This window comes from Glycine soja, chromosome 2 (genome assembly GCF_004193775.1).
Source record: "Glycine soja cultivar W05 chromosome 2, ASM419377v2, whole genome shotgun sequence".
NCBI classification, from domain to species: domain Eukaryota; kingdom Viridiplantae; phylum Streptophyta; class Magnoliopsida; order Fabales; family Fabaceae; genus Glycine; species Glycine soja.
The window spans coordinates 28,850,655-28,867,583 of record NC_041003.1 but is presented as its reverse complement, the minus strand read 5'-3'; the positions used below and the strand labels follow the sequence as shown (position 1 = coordinate 28,867,583).

The following is a 16,929-nucleotide window of genomic DNA, read 5'->3' as shown; positions in this document are numbered from 1 at the left end:
TGTCCATAATACAGACCCAAAAAAATAAACTTGACTCAAATTCATTTCCACATGTTCAGAATAAGGGACCCAGAAAAATTGCATATAAAAATTAAATTTAATAAATTATTAAGAATTACAACATTATTTAATAAACAAACGTCAAAATTGTTACCTCGTCGCATTTCATGACATCTAATTTACGACGAAACTCAAGTAAATTATCATTGCCTATGTGATGCAATTCACCTCCTAACCATCTTCACAAAAAATTAAATAACAAAATAAAATGTTACATAGAATAATGATTAACATCAACCAAACACGTTTATTAATTATCAATTCAAAATAGTAAAGGAAAGTATACCTGTAAGCAAGTGGCGCGTTTTGTTGTTGTGGAGGAATAACTGACGGGGCTAACGTTGGGCATCGTTCTCATGCCCATAATTGAATCAAGAGAGTGAAACCGCCTATTGATTTAGCATTATAGTCTGTTGCAATGCACATTTCTCTATAAAGGTTACCCAAAACAGCAGCTCCCCATGCATAACTGCTGCACTCTCTAAGGTCTCTCAAAAATTGCAAATATCTCATTGGCACCCTTTTGCTGCTTTTGTCAACAAACATTACCCCTCCTATGAATTGTAAGATCCAAGCACGAGCAAATCTTTCAAGCCCTTCTTGGTTACCTGTAAAATCATGAATATTTGCAAAATGAGAAGTCAGCCAACTCAATAAAAGTGAGTTCCCATCAACTGCAGCATCGTCAGGCATGACACCCAATAATTCATGACACAACTCAAACCAGTCAATATTTGTATTTCCAATTAAAGGTCTTCCATCCACAGGAATACCAAGTAGCACAGAAACATCTTGAAGTGTAATAGTTGCCTCCCCACACTTCAAATGAAATGTATACGTTTTTGGCCTCCACCTTTCAATAAAAGCATTAACTAATGCTCCATTTACTTTCAACTGCGCCAATTTCATTATCAGGTACAAACTCGAAACTTGTAATAGAGGAATAATTTCGTCGGGCGGTGCTTCTCTATGATTGTACAGTGGTGTGGCTCGTCGGATTTTTAACATCCTATCATTAGCACCATTCCAAATATGTTGTAATATATGATTTTTTTGCATCCACAATAAATCATACTCTAATGGTTCAGATGCCACATCACACACACACACACACACACACACACACACACACACACACACACACACACACACACACACACACACACACACACACACACACACACACACACACACACACACACACACACACACACACACACACACACACACACACACACACACACACACACACACACACACAAGAAAACATATATATATATATATATATATATATATATATATATATATATATATATATATATATATATATATAATTTCTTCACATTGAGGAATTTTTTTTCTTAATTTTAAATTTTTATTTTAAAAGTTATTAATTATAATTTAGAGTTTGATTTAAATTTTAAACTATTGATATATTGTATCAAACTCAATATGCCTTTCTTTTTTAAATACGCCCAATAACAATATTACAGTAATATTTATTATCAATCTTAATTAAAATTATATTCTAAAAATTAAACAACCGTAAAAAAAATAAACAATTTGTTACATAATTAATAAAAAATAACTAAAATGATAAACAAATTAAACTAACAGCAAAAATATATAAGGATAAAGAAAATAAACTTGTTGTGAGTGAATACAATTTTGTTGTACAGAAAATGACTACCTGCAAAAAAAAAAAAACATACAAATAATAAAATATAACAATTTATAAAAAATAAATAAATTTGAAACAATACAAAAAATTAACATTCCAAGTCACAAAGAATACTGCTGGGGGAAGGGGAACAAACAATGGAGTGGCTAGGAGGGGGGGACAAGGCTCAGGGACCAGCTGAGGAACAAGTGGGGAGCAGGTGGGCTTGGGGGAGAAGGAGGGAGTGGGGGCGGACCAGCTGCCCTTTAATGGAGCTGGATGCGCTTAGCTGCCCTGCGCTAGCAGGGGCGCCTGCAACAGGGGCGCTAGCAGTCACACCAGGTCCCTAGGCGCTAGCAGAGACGCCCGTGTCAGGGGCGCGAACCAGGGCGCCCTCGTGTGCAACGCTTCCAGTCATCCAGTGCCACGTGTCGCTGTGTCGCGGGATGCGCCTGTCGGGGTACCACTTTGTAATAAAAAAAACAGACCCCCAAGGTAAATAATTACAAAAGGGACCCTATTTGGTAATAAATTTCTAAAAGGGGCCTTATTTGGTGATTTTGCCTTTGGTTTCGTGGTTTTTTCAATCCATTGATAGTACTCTCAACTTTGACCAACAACAACACCCTGGTCAAAGCCTCATATGCCTCTACTACCGTGACCAGGAACAATGGTTGCGCTAGGCCTCTTCACTTCACTCAAGAAACAACAAGGGTTCTTTCTCATCTCTTTACTATTCATCGTCGTTCCGTCGAGGTAAAAACATCTACACCTCCACATTATCAATATTAAAGCATGTGATGACACCGACTTCACCCATTGACTCCCAAATACAAATCCTCGGAAATGTTATCCTAACTTTGTTATGTTTTGTTCTTTTGATTGTGGGCAAGCTTGCCGCTGTTAAGGATCCCCTCATTGCAACCTCAAGTGGATTCCAGGAACTAGGTCGACGGGTGCGAAATGTGGCATGCTCCTTGGCCTTGTCCTTATCATTATTAACATCAATCACTTTCTTATCCACGATGTTCACCTCATGTTCTACCTCCCCTTCCTAATCATCTTCTTCTTTGTCCTCGTCCTGGTTGTGTTGGGAGGAAGGGTCCGGGTTCGTGCATAGGCACGACGAGCTTCAGATAACATGGACCTATTTGACAACTTCGTGATGGTGGTAATCCTCGTCATCCAAATCGGGACTTTAGGGTTATCTGTGTTTGGAGGTTGTGTTGAAGATGGAGTCATTATCTTTGAGGTTGGTTCGAAGGGTACAGTAATTGACGAAGTTGTCATTGTGGGCTACATCGACGAAGCCATGCTAGTGATGGATTGGAGGACGTTGTTATGGACCGTCATGATTCTGACGCCTTCTTGGTCGTGGTAGCAGAGGCATGAGGCTTCGACGAGGGTGGTGTTGTTGGTCAACGTTGAGAGTAACTATTAATGGATGGAATAATTTAAATTGTGATATATAACCATTTTGTAATTGTAACTATAATTACAATTTCTTAAGAAAAACTAATGAAATTTAATTTAGGTTTATAGAGAAAAGAGTGAAAGAGATGGACACTTAAAAAATCAAGTATATAAATAAAGATAAAATGAGGATGATTGAAAAGGAAATATTTTAGCTAATTGTAAGAAAAATATATGAAATGCACATTCAAAATAAATAAGAGAGACTATTAATAAAATTTAATTAGAATAATTATAATTATAATTATATACACCATCGTGTCATTGGTTTGAGTGATACCAAACTCATTTTCCTTGAGTGTGTTTGGATGAGAAATTTTAAAATTCTGAGAAATTTTAAGGGGTGTTTGATTTGGCTATTTTATGTTTTCATTTTCACTGGAAATAGAAAATGGTGATGAAAATGCGTTTAGTTGGATTTTTGAAAACATTTTCAGTGAAAATATTTTCTCAAACGAACCAAAATCTGGAAACAATAAAATCCTGTTTTCAGTTGAAATTCTGAACCTCATTTTGGGTAAAATGAAAATGTGATGGCAAGGAATGTAATTTTAAGCAAATATAAAAATACATTTCCTTTTGAAAATACATTTTCAGTGTTTTTATTTCTTGAAAGCAAAAAACAAGAAGTCAAACTAAACATATTTTCAGAATTCTAATATTTTGAAAATGAAAACAATTTTCAGAAAATGAAAACAGGAAATGAAAATGTAAACCAAACACACCCTTAAATTCTAAGAATTTCAAATACTTCAAGTGAAATTCTTTTATTTTCAAAATTTTGTGTTTGGATAAAAATAAATTAAAATTGTGAGGGTAAAAGAAAATAAATGCAAAGAGAAGAGAATATATGGTTGGTGTGCTTCTAAAGAGAAGAGTATTGATACGGCATGGGGAGTCGTAGGGGAACTGGGACATAACGACGTATACCACTATACTCGATCACAGCATTCAGTTAACAGCACAAGGCATGGCCCAGACCCTCCGCGCCGTCGAGCACCTCTACGGCGTGATAGGCAACGATGGCTGCTCTCCTGACTGTCGGGTGGCATTCTACGTATCCCCCTGTGTCCACACCCGGTCGACGCTTCGTGAGCTCAGACAGTGTTTCTTGAAGTAGAGGATCATCGGTGTGAGGGAAGAGTCACGAGTTCGAGAACGGGATTTTGAAAATTTTTAGGTGAAAGAGAGGATGAAGCTTATAAAGGAAACACACGAACGTTTTGGAAGGTTCTTTTATCAAGAAGAGAATTTTAATTTCTCACCTTTTAGAAGGAAATTAAAATTCCACATTTTTAATTGTTTAAAATTCTGTTTTAAAATTCCAAAATTTTAAATTCTTCATAAAAAAATCCAAACAATAAATTTTAGATTAAAGAAATTTAAATTTTCAGATAAATTACTTTCATCAGTTAAAATTCTCTATCCAGACGCACTCTAGAGGAGTCTTGAATTTGGCTTTGTGATAACCCTAAAAATATATAATTATCAAATTTATCTTTATCATATGGTTATTATTATTGGTTTTAGGGAATTGCTTCCTACATCCCATAAATTACTTCTTGTATCTTCCTAAATTCTAACATTCCAACGCTACCCTTTCCATTTTACAAGTTCTTGTTTGGTTTTTCTTCTCCCTTCATTGTAGATCACAAGTCGTTCTTTTCTACGTGTTTTGAAGTATGGTTTGTTTTTTTTTTTTTGGTATTTTGTTATTTTTCAAAATGCTGAATTCATTACACATAATCTAGAATTAGTTTTTGTTAATTCCAAAAACTATTTTTGGATTTGCGAATTTTGAAAAGGTTCAGCAATGTTTATGTATTATGGATTTGACATTCCGTGACTTATGTTTTCTGGATTACTTCAATCCAGAATATAAAGAAAATGTTCTGGAATTGCGTTTCCGAAAATCTACATTAATCATATGCATTAGGGGATGATTTATCCATACACATTTCCTTCAATCTGTATAGATCCATCAATAAGGAAAATTGCTAAAGGCGCATTAAAAGTGCAAAACGCCGACAAAGAAAACACTACATATTCATTGTTCAATCAATATTTGAGATTTCTATGTGTTCACTGTTTACCAGACTTTTAATTACAATGATCATTACTTGCTCTTTTCCATAGTAGCAACAAAAATCGTGTGTCTTGGTGGCGGTCGTCACGCTCTTCTCCGTAGTAGGAAGCATCTCAAGGTAGGAATGTTTTATGATACCGTTTGATTTGACTTTTAGAAAAAAAAAATCATTAGATTTGACTTTTAGACAAAAAAATCATCCAAATCAAACATAAAATAAAAATCATTGAGTCAAATATAAAATCAAAGTAGAGATGTTTATATGTGCTATATTAATTTATAAATGAATTTTATTTTTATAAAATTTTGTTTAACATATTTTAGTTAAAAATTATTATTTTCACTTCTATTTAGAATTGAGATAAAATATTATTACCAACTCTTTATGTAACATAATAGTAATTTATACATCACTTGATATTTAATAATATTACTACATTATTTTTTAACACATGAAAGTAAAATATACATTATAAAGCAAAAAGCAAAAGAAAAGTAATAAATTAGTTAGTACTTATTGTTAATTATGACAATGAAAAATAATATACTTATAATATGCGATTTGTTCGTTTTATTCCATTTTTTTTGTAATAAGATACGAAAACCGAACCAAACTCCAAAAATTATGTAATTTTTTAGAACAAAAATCAAAATTAGCCTCATTCAAAGATGATTTTTCATAAAAATCATCTTTAAATACTCAAAAATGACAACAGTTTTTAAGAAAATTGTGATTGTTTTGCGATTTCAACGACGTTTTCGCAGAACCGTTGTTGAAATGTTTTTTATATTTACAAAAATGACACCACTTTAAAATTGACAACGGTTTTGGAAGAACTATTGTTTATCGTGCGTCGTAAAAATCAATTTTTTTTAGTAGAGTATAAATTTGATTTGCCTTTTCACCTTGTTGCAATCTCAACAACAACTTTCTAAATTTTTCAAGGACCTTGGGGGCAAGGTTTAGTTTGAAGGGGATGACAATATTAGGATGGGCCTAAGAAGATCTAAATATACTTTCGAAGTTAAATGACTAAAAAATTATATAAGATGAAGTTGAATATTTGTATTATAATTTTTATTTTAAACAATAAGATGTTGACATCAATTAGTCTATACTAATGTAGTCCTCTTTTTAGGGAAAGAGATCAATGAATGAAATCTGAATTTTATTTTATTCTGTTTAGTTTTTATTTTTAGTTTTATGTTATTTTCTTAGAAGCAGTGATAGAGGAGAATCAACACTCTATTTCCTCCTCTATGTAAATTTTGGTGAAAAAAAAATTCATGTATAGCCTTTTTCTAGAACTTAGTCTCGGAAGCTCTTATTTGCCGTAGTCCAATTTTGCAGCCTTCGTTGTACTCACTTCAATTGTACAAACTCCATCTCATCTGCCACTACGATTTCCATTGTTTACTCACACTTCGTGCTAGAAATTAAGAATGCTCAAGATTTGAGTATTTAGGTGACTATAATCATAATTAATAAATAATTATATTATAAGTAAGTATGACAGCTATAATCATAATTAATTTTATATAATTAGTTATAATTTGATATAACATGTTATTGTTTTTAAAATGAATAAAAATAAAGTATTTAAAATAATGACTTTAAAATTGGTTATAGTTTTATAATTATTTTTATATAATTAGTTATAGTTATTTTTTTAAAACTGATCTTTTTTAACAGTCCTACTAGAAATTTCTTTCTAATCCAACTTCCAAACTCAGACTCAACCATTTGATTAATAACAGGAAAATAAAATCGTTGTCCGTTGAATTGAACACTAACCACCTTTCTCTCTCGGTTCAGCTTGCGGGATACACAAAGCAACAAAATTTCCATTGAAATTTTAGATCAACAATCAATTTAAATGACCTAATAACAACATTAGCGCAAGCAATCTCAACCATTGCCAATCAAATATAAAACAGAAAAATTTCCAGCCAAAACACTAAATTAACTCATCCCACTCAAAAAATAATACCCGAAATTTCCCAGCATCACAACCAAAACGAACGCACACAACAAGGAAAATCTTAAAACAAATCAAATGGATTCAAACAAAATACAATTACGAGATTGAAGTTACCACTTGAAGCCTTAAAACTTCCTTGTTCCTCCCAATTTAACAAATGGAAACAGAATCTTCGTTTCTCCCTTCCAAGATCCTCTTACTCTCAGTCTCTCACCACTGATCAAACTAATCTAACGGCTGGAAAACTTCAACATCCAGGGGCCCACTTAACAGCATTCACATGCTTTGGGCTTCAAACTTTCGTCAGAAGAGAAAAAGAGAAGCACTAATGGAGCTTTGTTTGATCAAATACTAGCCCAGTAGTCAGTAGAGGAGAGTGAGAATGCATTCATTTTTCTTGGACGGCCAAACGTGAACCAAAAGAACAGCCAGACAGAAAGAAAAACATAAAATGGGCATGGACGTTTTTTGTCAATATAGAATTTTTAATACATGATTGATTATTGTAGAGTTGAAATGTATATTTTTTTTTCACAAAACAAGATTGGTTGTATCCAAATTTATGATTATAATTTTCTAAATCGGTGATACATAAATCAATGTAAATGTCATTTATTTTTACATCATTTATTTTTACATCATTCATGCATATAATGCATCTAAACAAGTTATATGCGTAGATTACGTAAACAAGTTATATCAAGTTATATTCTTAGGTTTAAATATTTCAACCTTACTTCAAACATAAAAATAACATTTTAATTTTATGAGGATAAAAAAACACATTAAAATTTTTGCTGGGATAAAAAGTTTATATTTCCAATTTTATGAGAATGAAAAACAAGTTTAAGAAAAAAAAACCACTATAAAATAAAATATTCAAATATTATAAAATATAGTTTAGGAATAAACTAATTCGAAATACATTATTAAAATCGAGAATCATGCCTGGAGTTGAATTAAGGATTTTATTTTCTTTTGACTAATAAAAATGCTATTTATAAAGGATAGTAATTATATATATATATATATAATAAAAATAATTATTGAGATAAGTCTGTTTATTAAAGATTAATCTAACAGGGTAAAGAACGAGGTGCTAGGTAGACCACTTTTATAGTATTTGATTTATCTAAAGTTTGACATGTATAATCATTGAGATAATAATAAAATATTAAAGTTAGATTATAAAAATGAGGAAAAAAGGTTATGTACCAATAGTGTGAAAAGTTTTATATAGTCATTTAATCATAATTGTTATATATGATAATTAAGTTTATTAACTTTTAAAATAATTATCTTAAAGTAATTCAAATAATAATTTGTTTGTAATTGAATAACAATGCAAAATTATGCATAAACATTAAACTCTATAAAAATTTAATATATAAAAAAACCATATTAAAAAATGTAATTTTATACAAAAATGCTCTTAAACTAACTTAATTAATCCTCATCTAATAATTGATTATAGTTTAAAAAGTAATTTTATATATCATGTGAACTAAAAGAATAATATAGCCTTAGAATCTTTCTAAAGTGACTTATAATTATTTGGTTAAGTTTTATTGACTCTAGATCCTACTATTATTGAGGTGGAACAGGACTCATAAATAAATTTGACTTCATAGTTAAAGGAGAAAAAGACATGAAAGAAATATGGTGAATTTGAAATTCTATCACTAATAAAAATTAACATCTAATATTTATCATTAAAAAAATCATTAAGGTTGAACTGCTTCATCTTATTTTCAAGTACAAATCTAGAAAACCATTAAGAAGTCAAAAGTGAATAAATTTTGGAAGCAAAACATCAATTAGTGAGATATAAATATTATCAATTAATTTAATTTTTCATATCATAGCAATTATTAATTTGGTTGGCTACAAATAAAAAAATAATTTGGTTGACTTTATTTAATTTTTAACATTATGGTTTATAAAGTCAATTTCATCTTTGACTTTAGTATGAGCTAAGAATCACATTGACTAACAATTGTCAAAAGTTTGAAAATAGATTTTTTCTATCTGTAATATTTAGAACATTTACCGATTGTTATAAGTTGTTATAAATCAAGTAAGATAACTAATAATTATTTTTTCTCTAAATATTTTAACTCAATCAAGAGAACCTGTGTTCAATTTCTTTTGTGTGCAAAAATTCTCTTGGACCAGCACTAGTCATGCGCTGCAAACGATATTAATCTCTGATCTAGTGGATTGGAAGACGCCCGCAGTCTCTAACCTATGACCAAAAAAATATAGAAGACTCGAACTTGAGATTACTCATTGAGCTAAAATAACTAATGTCAATTGATCCACTTGACCAATGATACAAATTGTCCTAATTTGAATTACCATGTTAGTTAAGGATTGTCAAGGATAAAGACTAAATTTTCTCCTTTTCTTTTCTTTTTGATGTGAATCTCCTTTTTTCTTTTGTTAATATCAAAGTTGCATTTCACATACTTTTTCCACAATTACGCAAGAAATATCTCCTTCAATCATGTCAAACTACCCTTCATATGTATATATATATATATATATATATATATATATATATATATATATATATATATATATATATGAACTTTTGATAATCGTTAATCAATGGAAATATTAAAAAGTGGTGACATGACATTATCGACATTTGACACTATTCACTTTTAAGAGTCATATTCCTACTTTAGTTAATGTCATCCGGCTCCATAGAATAAAAATGTATTTTTAAAATTTGAGGGACTAAAATGATTGATTTTTCAATTTGAGAAACCAAAAACATATTTTTCCCAAACTAAAGTCATATTTAAGCCTACAATATAATATTTAAATTTAAATAATTCATGCATGCATCCCATGAGATTAAACACTACTTTTTTTAACTTAACCCTACAAAGCTCACTTGTAATGTGAGAGTTATCCTCCACTTACATATTTCAATTTAGTCACATCACAAGTCAACGTAGGATCCCAAACACACACCTTTCACATAGAGATCTTGAACATTGTAGAATTTTTTATATCTATGGGTGGTTCGATAATGACATAATCAATTTATAAGATGAAAGTTATTCTCACTTATATACTCTAATTTAATCATAGCACTACTTGACATGAGATATCCACAGCTTTTGAACGATTCAAGGAAATGTTATAATACATCAAGATAATACAAATAATGTAAAAAAAAAAAGTCTTTCTAATACATGGTAGATATCATTTACATCTAGCTGCAAAAGGATCTATACATGCAAAGATTGAATGACATAAAATTTAAACAATGTTGTGTGCATATATATATCAAGCTACAACACATAATTATCAACTATGCACACGCATTTAAATAGAAAAAGCTAAAATCAATGAATGCAAGAATGATTCGAAATCTCCAACTACAACCAGGACAATCTTGATTAGTTCCTAGCTTTGGTCAACACAACACAAACAATTTCATCATCTGCCAGTGATTTCAGTGAACGGGGCGAGTGTTCCCTGGACGAGGGAAGAATCTTCAGCTTCTTTGAAAGATGGAGGCATAGCAGGCCACATGAAAACTGGTCTTTCCTTAGGCACCTCAGGTGGGGTTGCTTCCCCATTCAGAACCTGAAGAACAGTTCTCATGGATGGTCTATGGTGTGGGTTTGGATGGCAACATGCCAAGCCCAGAACAAGAACACACTCCACTTCTTCCTCCTTAATCTCCTCCTTCTTCAACTTTGCATCCACAGCACCAACTACTTTCCCCTTCCCATATAAGTCCCACACCCAATACACAATGCTGTTCTTGTAGTCATCTTGTGCGTACACACTCCCTGGCCTCCTTCCACACACAACCTCCAAAACAAGAACCCCAAATGCATACACATCTGTTTCCACTGTTGCTCTTCCTGTGAGAAAGGTCTCTGGAGCCATGTACCCTGGTGTGCCTGCAATCTCCTTTGTAGAGTGGTGTGTTTCATTTCTCTGCTGAATGGTTCTGGCCAAGCCAAAGTCTCCCAACTTGGCATTGTAATCTGAGTCCAACATTATGTTGCTGGCCTTGATGTCTCTATGAAGCACCCTCTTTTCACACCCATTGTGGAGATAGTCTAATGCTTGAGCCACACCATGAATCACACTGTGCCTTGTTTCCCAATTCAGTGTTAAAGAATACCCCTCTTCAAGGGTGTTATTACCAAAATTTTTGTCACCAAAGAGGTACTTGTCTAGGCTTCCCTTTGGCATGAACTCATACACAAGGAGAAGCTCTCTTTTCTCATAGCACCAGCCAGTGAGTTTCACCAAATTCCTGTGGTGAAGGCTTCCAATTGTTGTCACTTCTGCCACAAATTCTTGCTTCCCTTGGCGTGAGTTCTTGGAGACTCTCTTCACAGCCACCTCCTTGTTTTCCAATAGGCCCTTATACACAGTTCCAAACCCACCCTCTCCAAGCTTGTTTTGAGGGCTGAATCCACCGGTTGCTTTTGTTATTTCCCTTAGCTTAAACTTCTTTGGAGCCATAGAGGAATACTGAATCTGATCCTCTATCCTTGGATATGCATCTTCTGGCCTCTCCATATGGCGCTTCCTTTGCCAACACAATAAAAAGATCACCATCCCTCCTATGATAACAATAACTATCACTATTGGAACAGTGATGTAAACCCACAAGAGACTTTTATTATCATCATCTGCAATGTCAACACCACTGAATTCCCATGATCTCACACAGTTCAGCTCCGTGTAGTTACTTGTTGAGGCTGAGAAACCAAGGTAAACCACTTCATGGAGATAGGAAGATAGATTAAGAGGTGGAGATACCAAAAGGGTCTCCATAGATTCTTCGAAACCAGTCATCGAACCAAAAACCGTTATTGTGTCATTCAAGTACTGAATTTTGAATGTTACATTTATACCTGATGAAACATTGACCCCTGTGTTGATTAGTGGAACCTGTTGGATGGAGTTGATGCTGTTTATGTTGACGCCAACATGGTTGTCAGGGCCATCTTGTGAGAAACTCTTTCTTGTGTCAAACTCCACTGCTAGAATTCCAGCTTGTGAGGTTCCATTGGAAGTAGCATTTACAATACCAAGCCACTCTCCTGAACTGTTTTGTGGGAGAGTGGTATCTGAAGTTAAGATAAAAGCCAAGCCTTCTCCGCCAGGGGTTGTTTCAGGCTTGATGTTGAGCACAAAAGTGGTGTTGAAGGAAGCAATTTGGTTCTTCTTTTTATTCCAAAGTTTGTATGGCTTTTTGTAGAAAGCGCGTCCAGAATAATCTTGTATAGGACCACGAATATCTGGGGTCACTTGGATGGCATCGAAGTATATTTGTGAATTCTTGCTCAGCAATAACTCAGATTCATTGTCTTTTTGGAAGGTAGGGAAATTGAAATAAAAGCAGGTAACTTTGGTAAGGGTAATGATAATGAAGATGGTTGATGCTAATTGATATTTGACTAACCAAGGGAGGTGCATATTTCTGTTGGTGAAATGACCAAGATTATGGCCCTGATCTAGAGGGTTGGTATGGTGATAATTTCAGACAAGCTCAAGGATCACCAACAAGGGATAAATTGAAGGCCAATTCTGAGCTATGAAATGTTTAGGATGCATCATTAACTCCTATGTTTTTATAACCATATATTATACTGTGGAGTAGGGTCGATTAATTCAAGGTATTTTAATGCCAGTTTAAATTAACTAAAATATACTTGTCTCTTTAGCTTTATCTTTTCTGGGGGAAAACTCTTGTCTCGTTTTTGAGGAATGAAATTTTTTCTTAACTTACCATTAAAATAATATTAGAACACTTACAAAGCCGGCAAAGTAGATTTCTTAAACGATTCTGACCATTTAGCTAGCTATGCATAAAGTAAGAACGCATTGAAATTGTAAAAGTTTTTATTTATTTATGTGAAAAAGTTTTATTAGGAAAGATAAAGTCTTAGTCTCTAATGGTGGATTACAAAATATTTATTTATGTGATAGGCATTTCTTGTACAGTTTTAACGACTTTTCTAAGTTCTGCTACTAATCGCTTCGGCTGATAGCACCAAGTCAAAATCGATGTGTGCTACCGAACCTACCTAATACTAACATGGCATTATTCTATTAAGAACCAAGCTAATCATTTAAATAATTAAGTCTTAATGGAGGTGAGAAAGAATAACTTAGTACTCCCTAGCCTCACTTTGTGACAAGTTAGTAGTAGTTTCCATAGGGACTCAGGTGGGAATTGGACCTATGAGGCGGCATCTTCTTGATCCAAGTTGCTTGAGTTTCCATAGGGACCACTAGACCTTAGTGTTGATTGATCATTTTTCTGCACCTGTTTCAAGTTAATAGGGCCATAGACATTATCCTGCTTTGACAAAGATAGATAAACACACACCCTATGAGCTTTCTTTGGTTGGTGAGACATGTATCACTCTCAAAATCCCAACCAGGAATATTGTTGTTCATGGTTCAGCTGCACGAGTTGTCTGTTTGAACAAGAGAGGAGAGAACTTTAGACTTGGAGCGGACTTTACAAGCAGAGTAAAATAAAAAAATCTGCATAGTTCAGCTAATTGAGTAATAAAATAAGAATATCAGAATCCTCACTGTACAAGACAAAATAAAAAGACAATTAGAAAAGTAAATAGAACTTGAAAAGCAATAGTTTGTGTAGAGAACTGGTGTGGCAAATTTCCCCAGATGGGGTACTTTTATAAACTAATTCCCTAGATGGGGTAATTTTGAAACAATTTTCGCAAGGGGACTGTTTTTCACGTAGTCTGCATGCATGTACGACGCAAACCGCCAGTGGAACTGGCGAGTTTGGTGTTTGGGAAGGAATCGCCAGTGCCAATGGCGATATCGCCATGCAAGGGGAACCGCCAGTCAAACTAGCGAGTTCCAAGTTGCAGAAGGCAGGCTTGCTTTTTTCAAGTGGTAGGCTTGCTTTTTCAATGGTAGGCTCGCTTTTTCAGAGATGGCAAGCCAAAGGAAAGTTGCAATTGCCATTGGCGAGTTAAGGACAAGTTGCAACTCCCATTGGCGAGTTAGGGCAGAAGGAATAGCCATTTCGGATGGCGATTTAGGGCCTTTATATACGCGAGAATTGCTTCAATGTTGCTGTGTGTTCACAAGTAGATTTGAGTTTTCAAAACTGTGAGTGTTTAGGGTTTAAATTTATCCGCATAAGGTTTCAAATTTGCTTCTTGAGGCTTAAATATCTGAATCAGGTTCGTAGTTTCCAAATTAATAATTTGTATTATAATTTTTTAAAGTAATTTTTTATAGCAGTTTGAATGTATAATTTTTATTAATTTTTTTAATTAAATTAGTTTTATATTTTATTTCGTAGTTTCCAGCAAAATAATTTGTATTATAATTTTTTTAAGTAATTTTTTGTAGCAGTTTGAATGTATAGTTTTTATGAAATTTTTAATTAAATTAGTTTTATATTATATATGGTTGTTTGTGTGTATAAAATAGAAGAAATTTGTCATCAAATTTTTAATTAAATTACTTCAGTGTTGGTGTGTATTCAAAACTAGATTTCAACCTTTAGTGTTGGTGTGTGTTCAAAACTAGATTTCAACTTTCAAAAACTGTGAGCGTTCTTGAGATTTAAATTTGTCCGCATAAGGTTTGAAGTTTGCTTCTTGAGGCTTAAATTTCTGAATCAGGTTCGTAATTTTCAGTCAAATAATTTGTATTATAAAATATTTTTTAAGTAATTTTTTAGAGCAGTTTGAATTTATAGTTTTTAATAATTTTTTAATTAAATTAGTTTTATATTTTATATGCTTGTTTGTGTGTATAAAATAGAAGAAATTTGTCATGATATTTATTTAAAGAAAATATTTGAGTCCCAAAAAAATTTGGTAAATATGATATTTTTAGTATATTTTTTATTAGATTAGATTGGTGTTGATACTTTGTTAGTGTGTTAAAAATTGATCAAGCGTGTATTGTCAAAAGTGTGTGAAAGTAAAAAAATTTGTAACATCATAATTATTTGAAGTAAGTATTTTGAGTGTGGAAATTTATTTTAGTATAAAGTTATAGTAATTTTTTAATTAGATAAGGTTGATGTTCATGATTTGTTGGTGTGTGTTAAAAATTTATGAGCATTCAACTTGAATAGTATTTAAAATTAATTTTTTTCCATTATATTTATTTGAAGTACGTATGTTGAAGTTATTATTGTGAAAATGAATTATTTATAAATAATACTAACTTTGTTTATGGTTTATTTGGGCTTTAAAATTACTACCTTGGAATCGTTTATTTTTTTAAGTGTTTACCATAAAAAATATTTAAAGTTAATAATTTATTTATAGAATAAAGTTTTAATGTCAAATTGTGTTAAAGAGACTTTTTGTGATTACATTTTACTATTTTTAATTTATTATGATTAATTAATTAAAATATTGTTTTTGTAGGTACACGATGAATTCGGTTATAATAGTGTTGTATTTCAATGGAAGGGTATATGAAGATAATGATGGTGTAATATTAGAAGGCAGTAAAAAAGCGATTCAGATTAAACGTGAAATTAGTTTCAATGCTTTGAAGAAAAAAATTGGAGATAAGGTAAAGTTACAAAATAATGAAATTATTTCTGCTATCAGTTGTAGATTTTTAGTGTCAGGAAAATATATTGCCTTGCAAATTTGTGATGACGAAGACGTTGAAACGATGCTGAAAAGTTTTAAACAACAAGAACAAATGTCAGTTCTAGAATTGTACGTAGAAAAGGATGTGGCTGATGGTTCAATGTTTCATTCTACAAATTCGCTTACATCATGTGAAAATTATTTATCTAATGATGAGACACAACCGCCAACAAATATGAGCAATTTACATGTTGACGAAGATGATGATGATGATTATCTTGTGTCTAACTCATACGTTGAAGAGTCTTTAGACGAAGATGACAGTGTTGACAGTATATCTGATACAGACGATGAAGTCACCGACATGATTCAACCAGTAAAAATTGTTCACCCAGCAAAAGGTATAATTTCCTCTTAAAAAATACGTCAATACATTTATTATTTGACGACAATTGTATTTAATGCTAAATAAGTATGATTTGAATTTTTTTTGGACTATTAGGTGTACAAGGAATTCAAAATCCATTTTGGAATGATGCTTTGCATTATAATAATATCAACTGGAGTCATCCTGATGAGGAGAACATTTGTGGTTTGGAGATGCCATCCAGTTTTAATGTTGGCCAAGAATTATATGTTGGCATGGATTTTGATAGTAAAGATGCGGTCAAGAATGCAGTCAAACAATATGTTATGAAGGTGCATCAAAGTTTCAAAGTGGTTGAAAGAAAATGGAACAAGTATGTCGTTTGTTGTTTGAATAAAAATGCAGATTGTCCTTGCCCTTTCTATATGAGAGCAATTCTATCTAAAAAAACTTATTCATGGAAAGTCACTCAATGGGGTGGACCACACATATGTCTCAATATGACCATGACCCAAGATCACGAGAAGCTTGATTCAGATTTAATTGCCACTTGTGTAGTAGGTACGTATTTTATGTTCATATTATGTTATTGTTTAGCCTTAATTGTCATTTAAATTTTGTTATTCTATTGACAGGCATGATCAAAGAAGATCCATCAATAAAAGTTTCATTGATTCAAGAGAGAATTAACAGTGAATTTGCGTACAAGG

At 32.4% G+C, this 16,929-nt stretch overlaps 2 protein-coding genes across 2 annotated transcripts; both read right to left on the bottom strand.

Moving 5' to 3' along the window:
- Positions 1-414: 414 nt before the first annotated feature.
- LOC114374571 (serine/threonine-protein phosphatase 7 long form homolog) lies at positions 415-969 on the bottom strand. Its single transcript, XM_028332234.1, has one exon. The coding sequence runs from the start codon at positions 967-969 to the stop codon at positions 415-417; it is 555 nt and encodes a 184-aa protein (XP_028188035.1).
- Positions 970-10,437: 9,468 nt separating this feature from the next.
- On the bottom strand, positions 10,438-12,875 carry LOC114392100 (probable L-type lectin-domain containing receptor kinase S.5). Its single transcript, XM_028353138.1, has one exon. It carries the CDS (start codon positions 12,719-12,721, stop codon positions 10,715-10,717), a length of 2,007 nt encoding a protein of 668 aa, XP_028208939.1. The 5' UTR covers positions 12,722-12,875; the 3' UTR covers positions 10,438-10,714.
- Positions 12,876-16,929: the final 4,054 nt, after the last annotated feature.

Excerpts from the sequence above, each read along its gene's own strand:
- LOC114392100 (XM_028353138.1), bottom strand. The coding sequence starts at position 12,721 with ATGCACCTCCCTTGGTTAGTCAAATATCAATTAGCATCAACCATCTTC.
- LOC114374571 (XM_028332234.1), bottom strand. The coding sequence starts at position 969 with ATGAAATTGGCGCAGTTGAAAGTAAATGGAGCATTAGTTAATGCTTTT.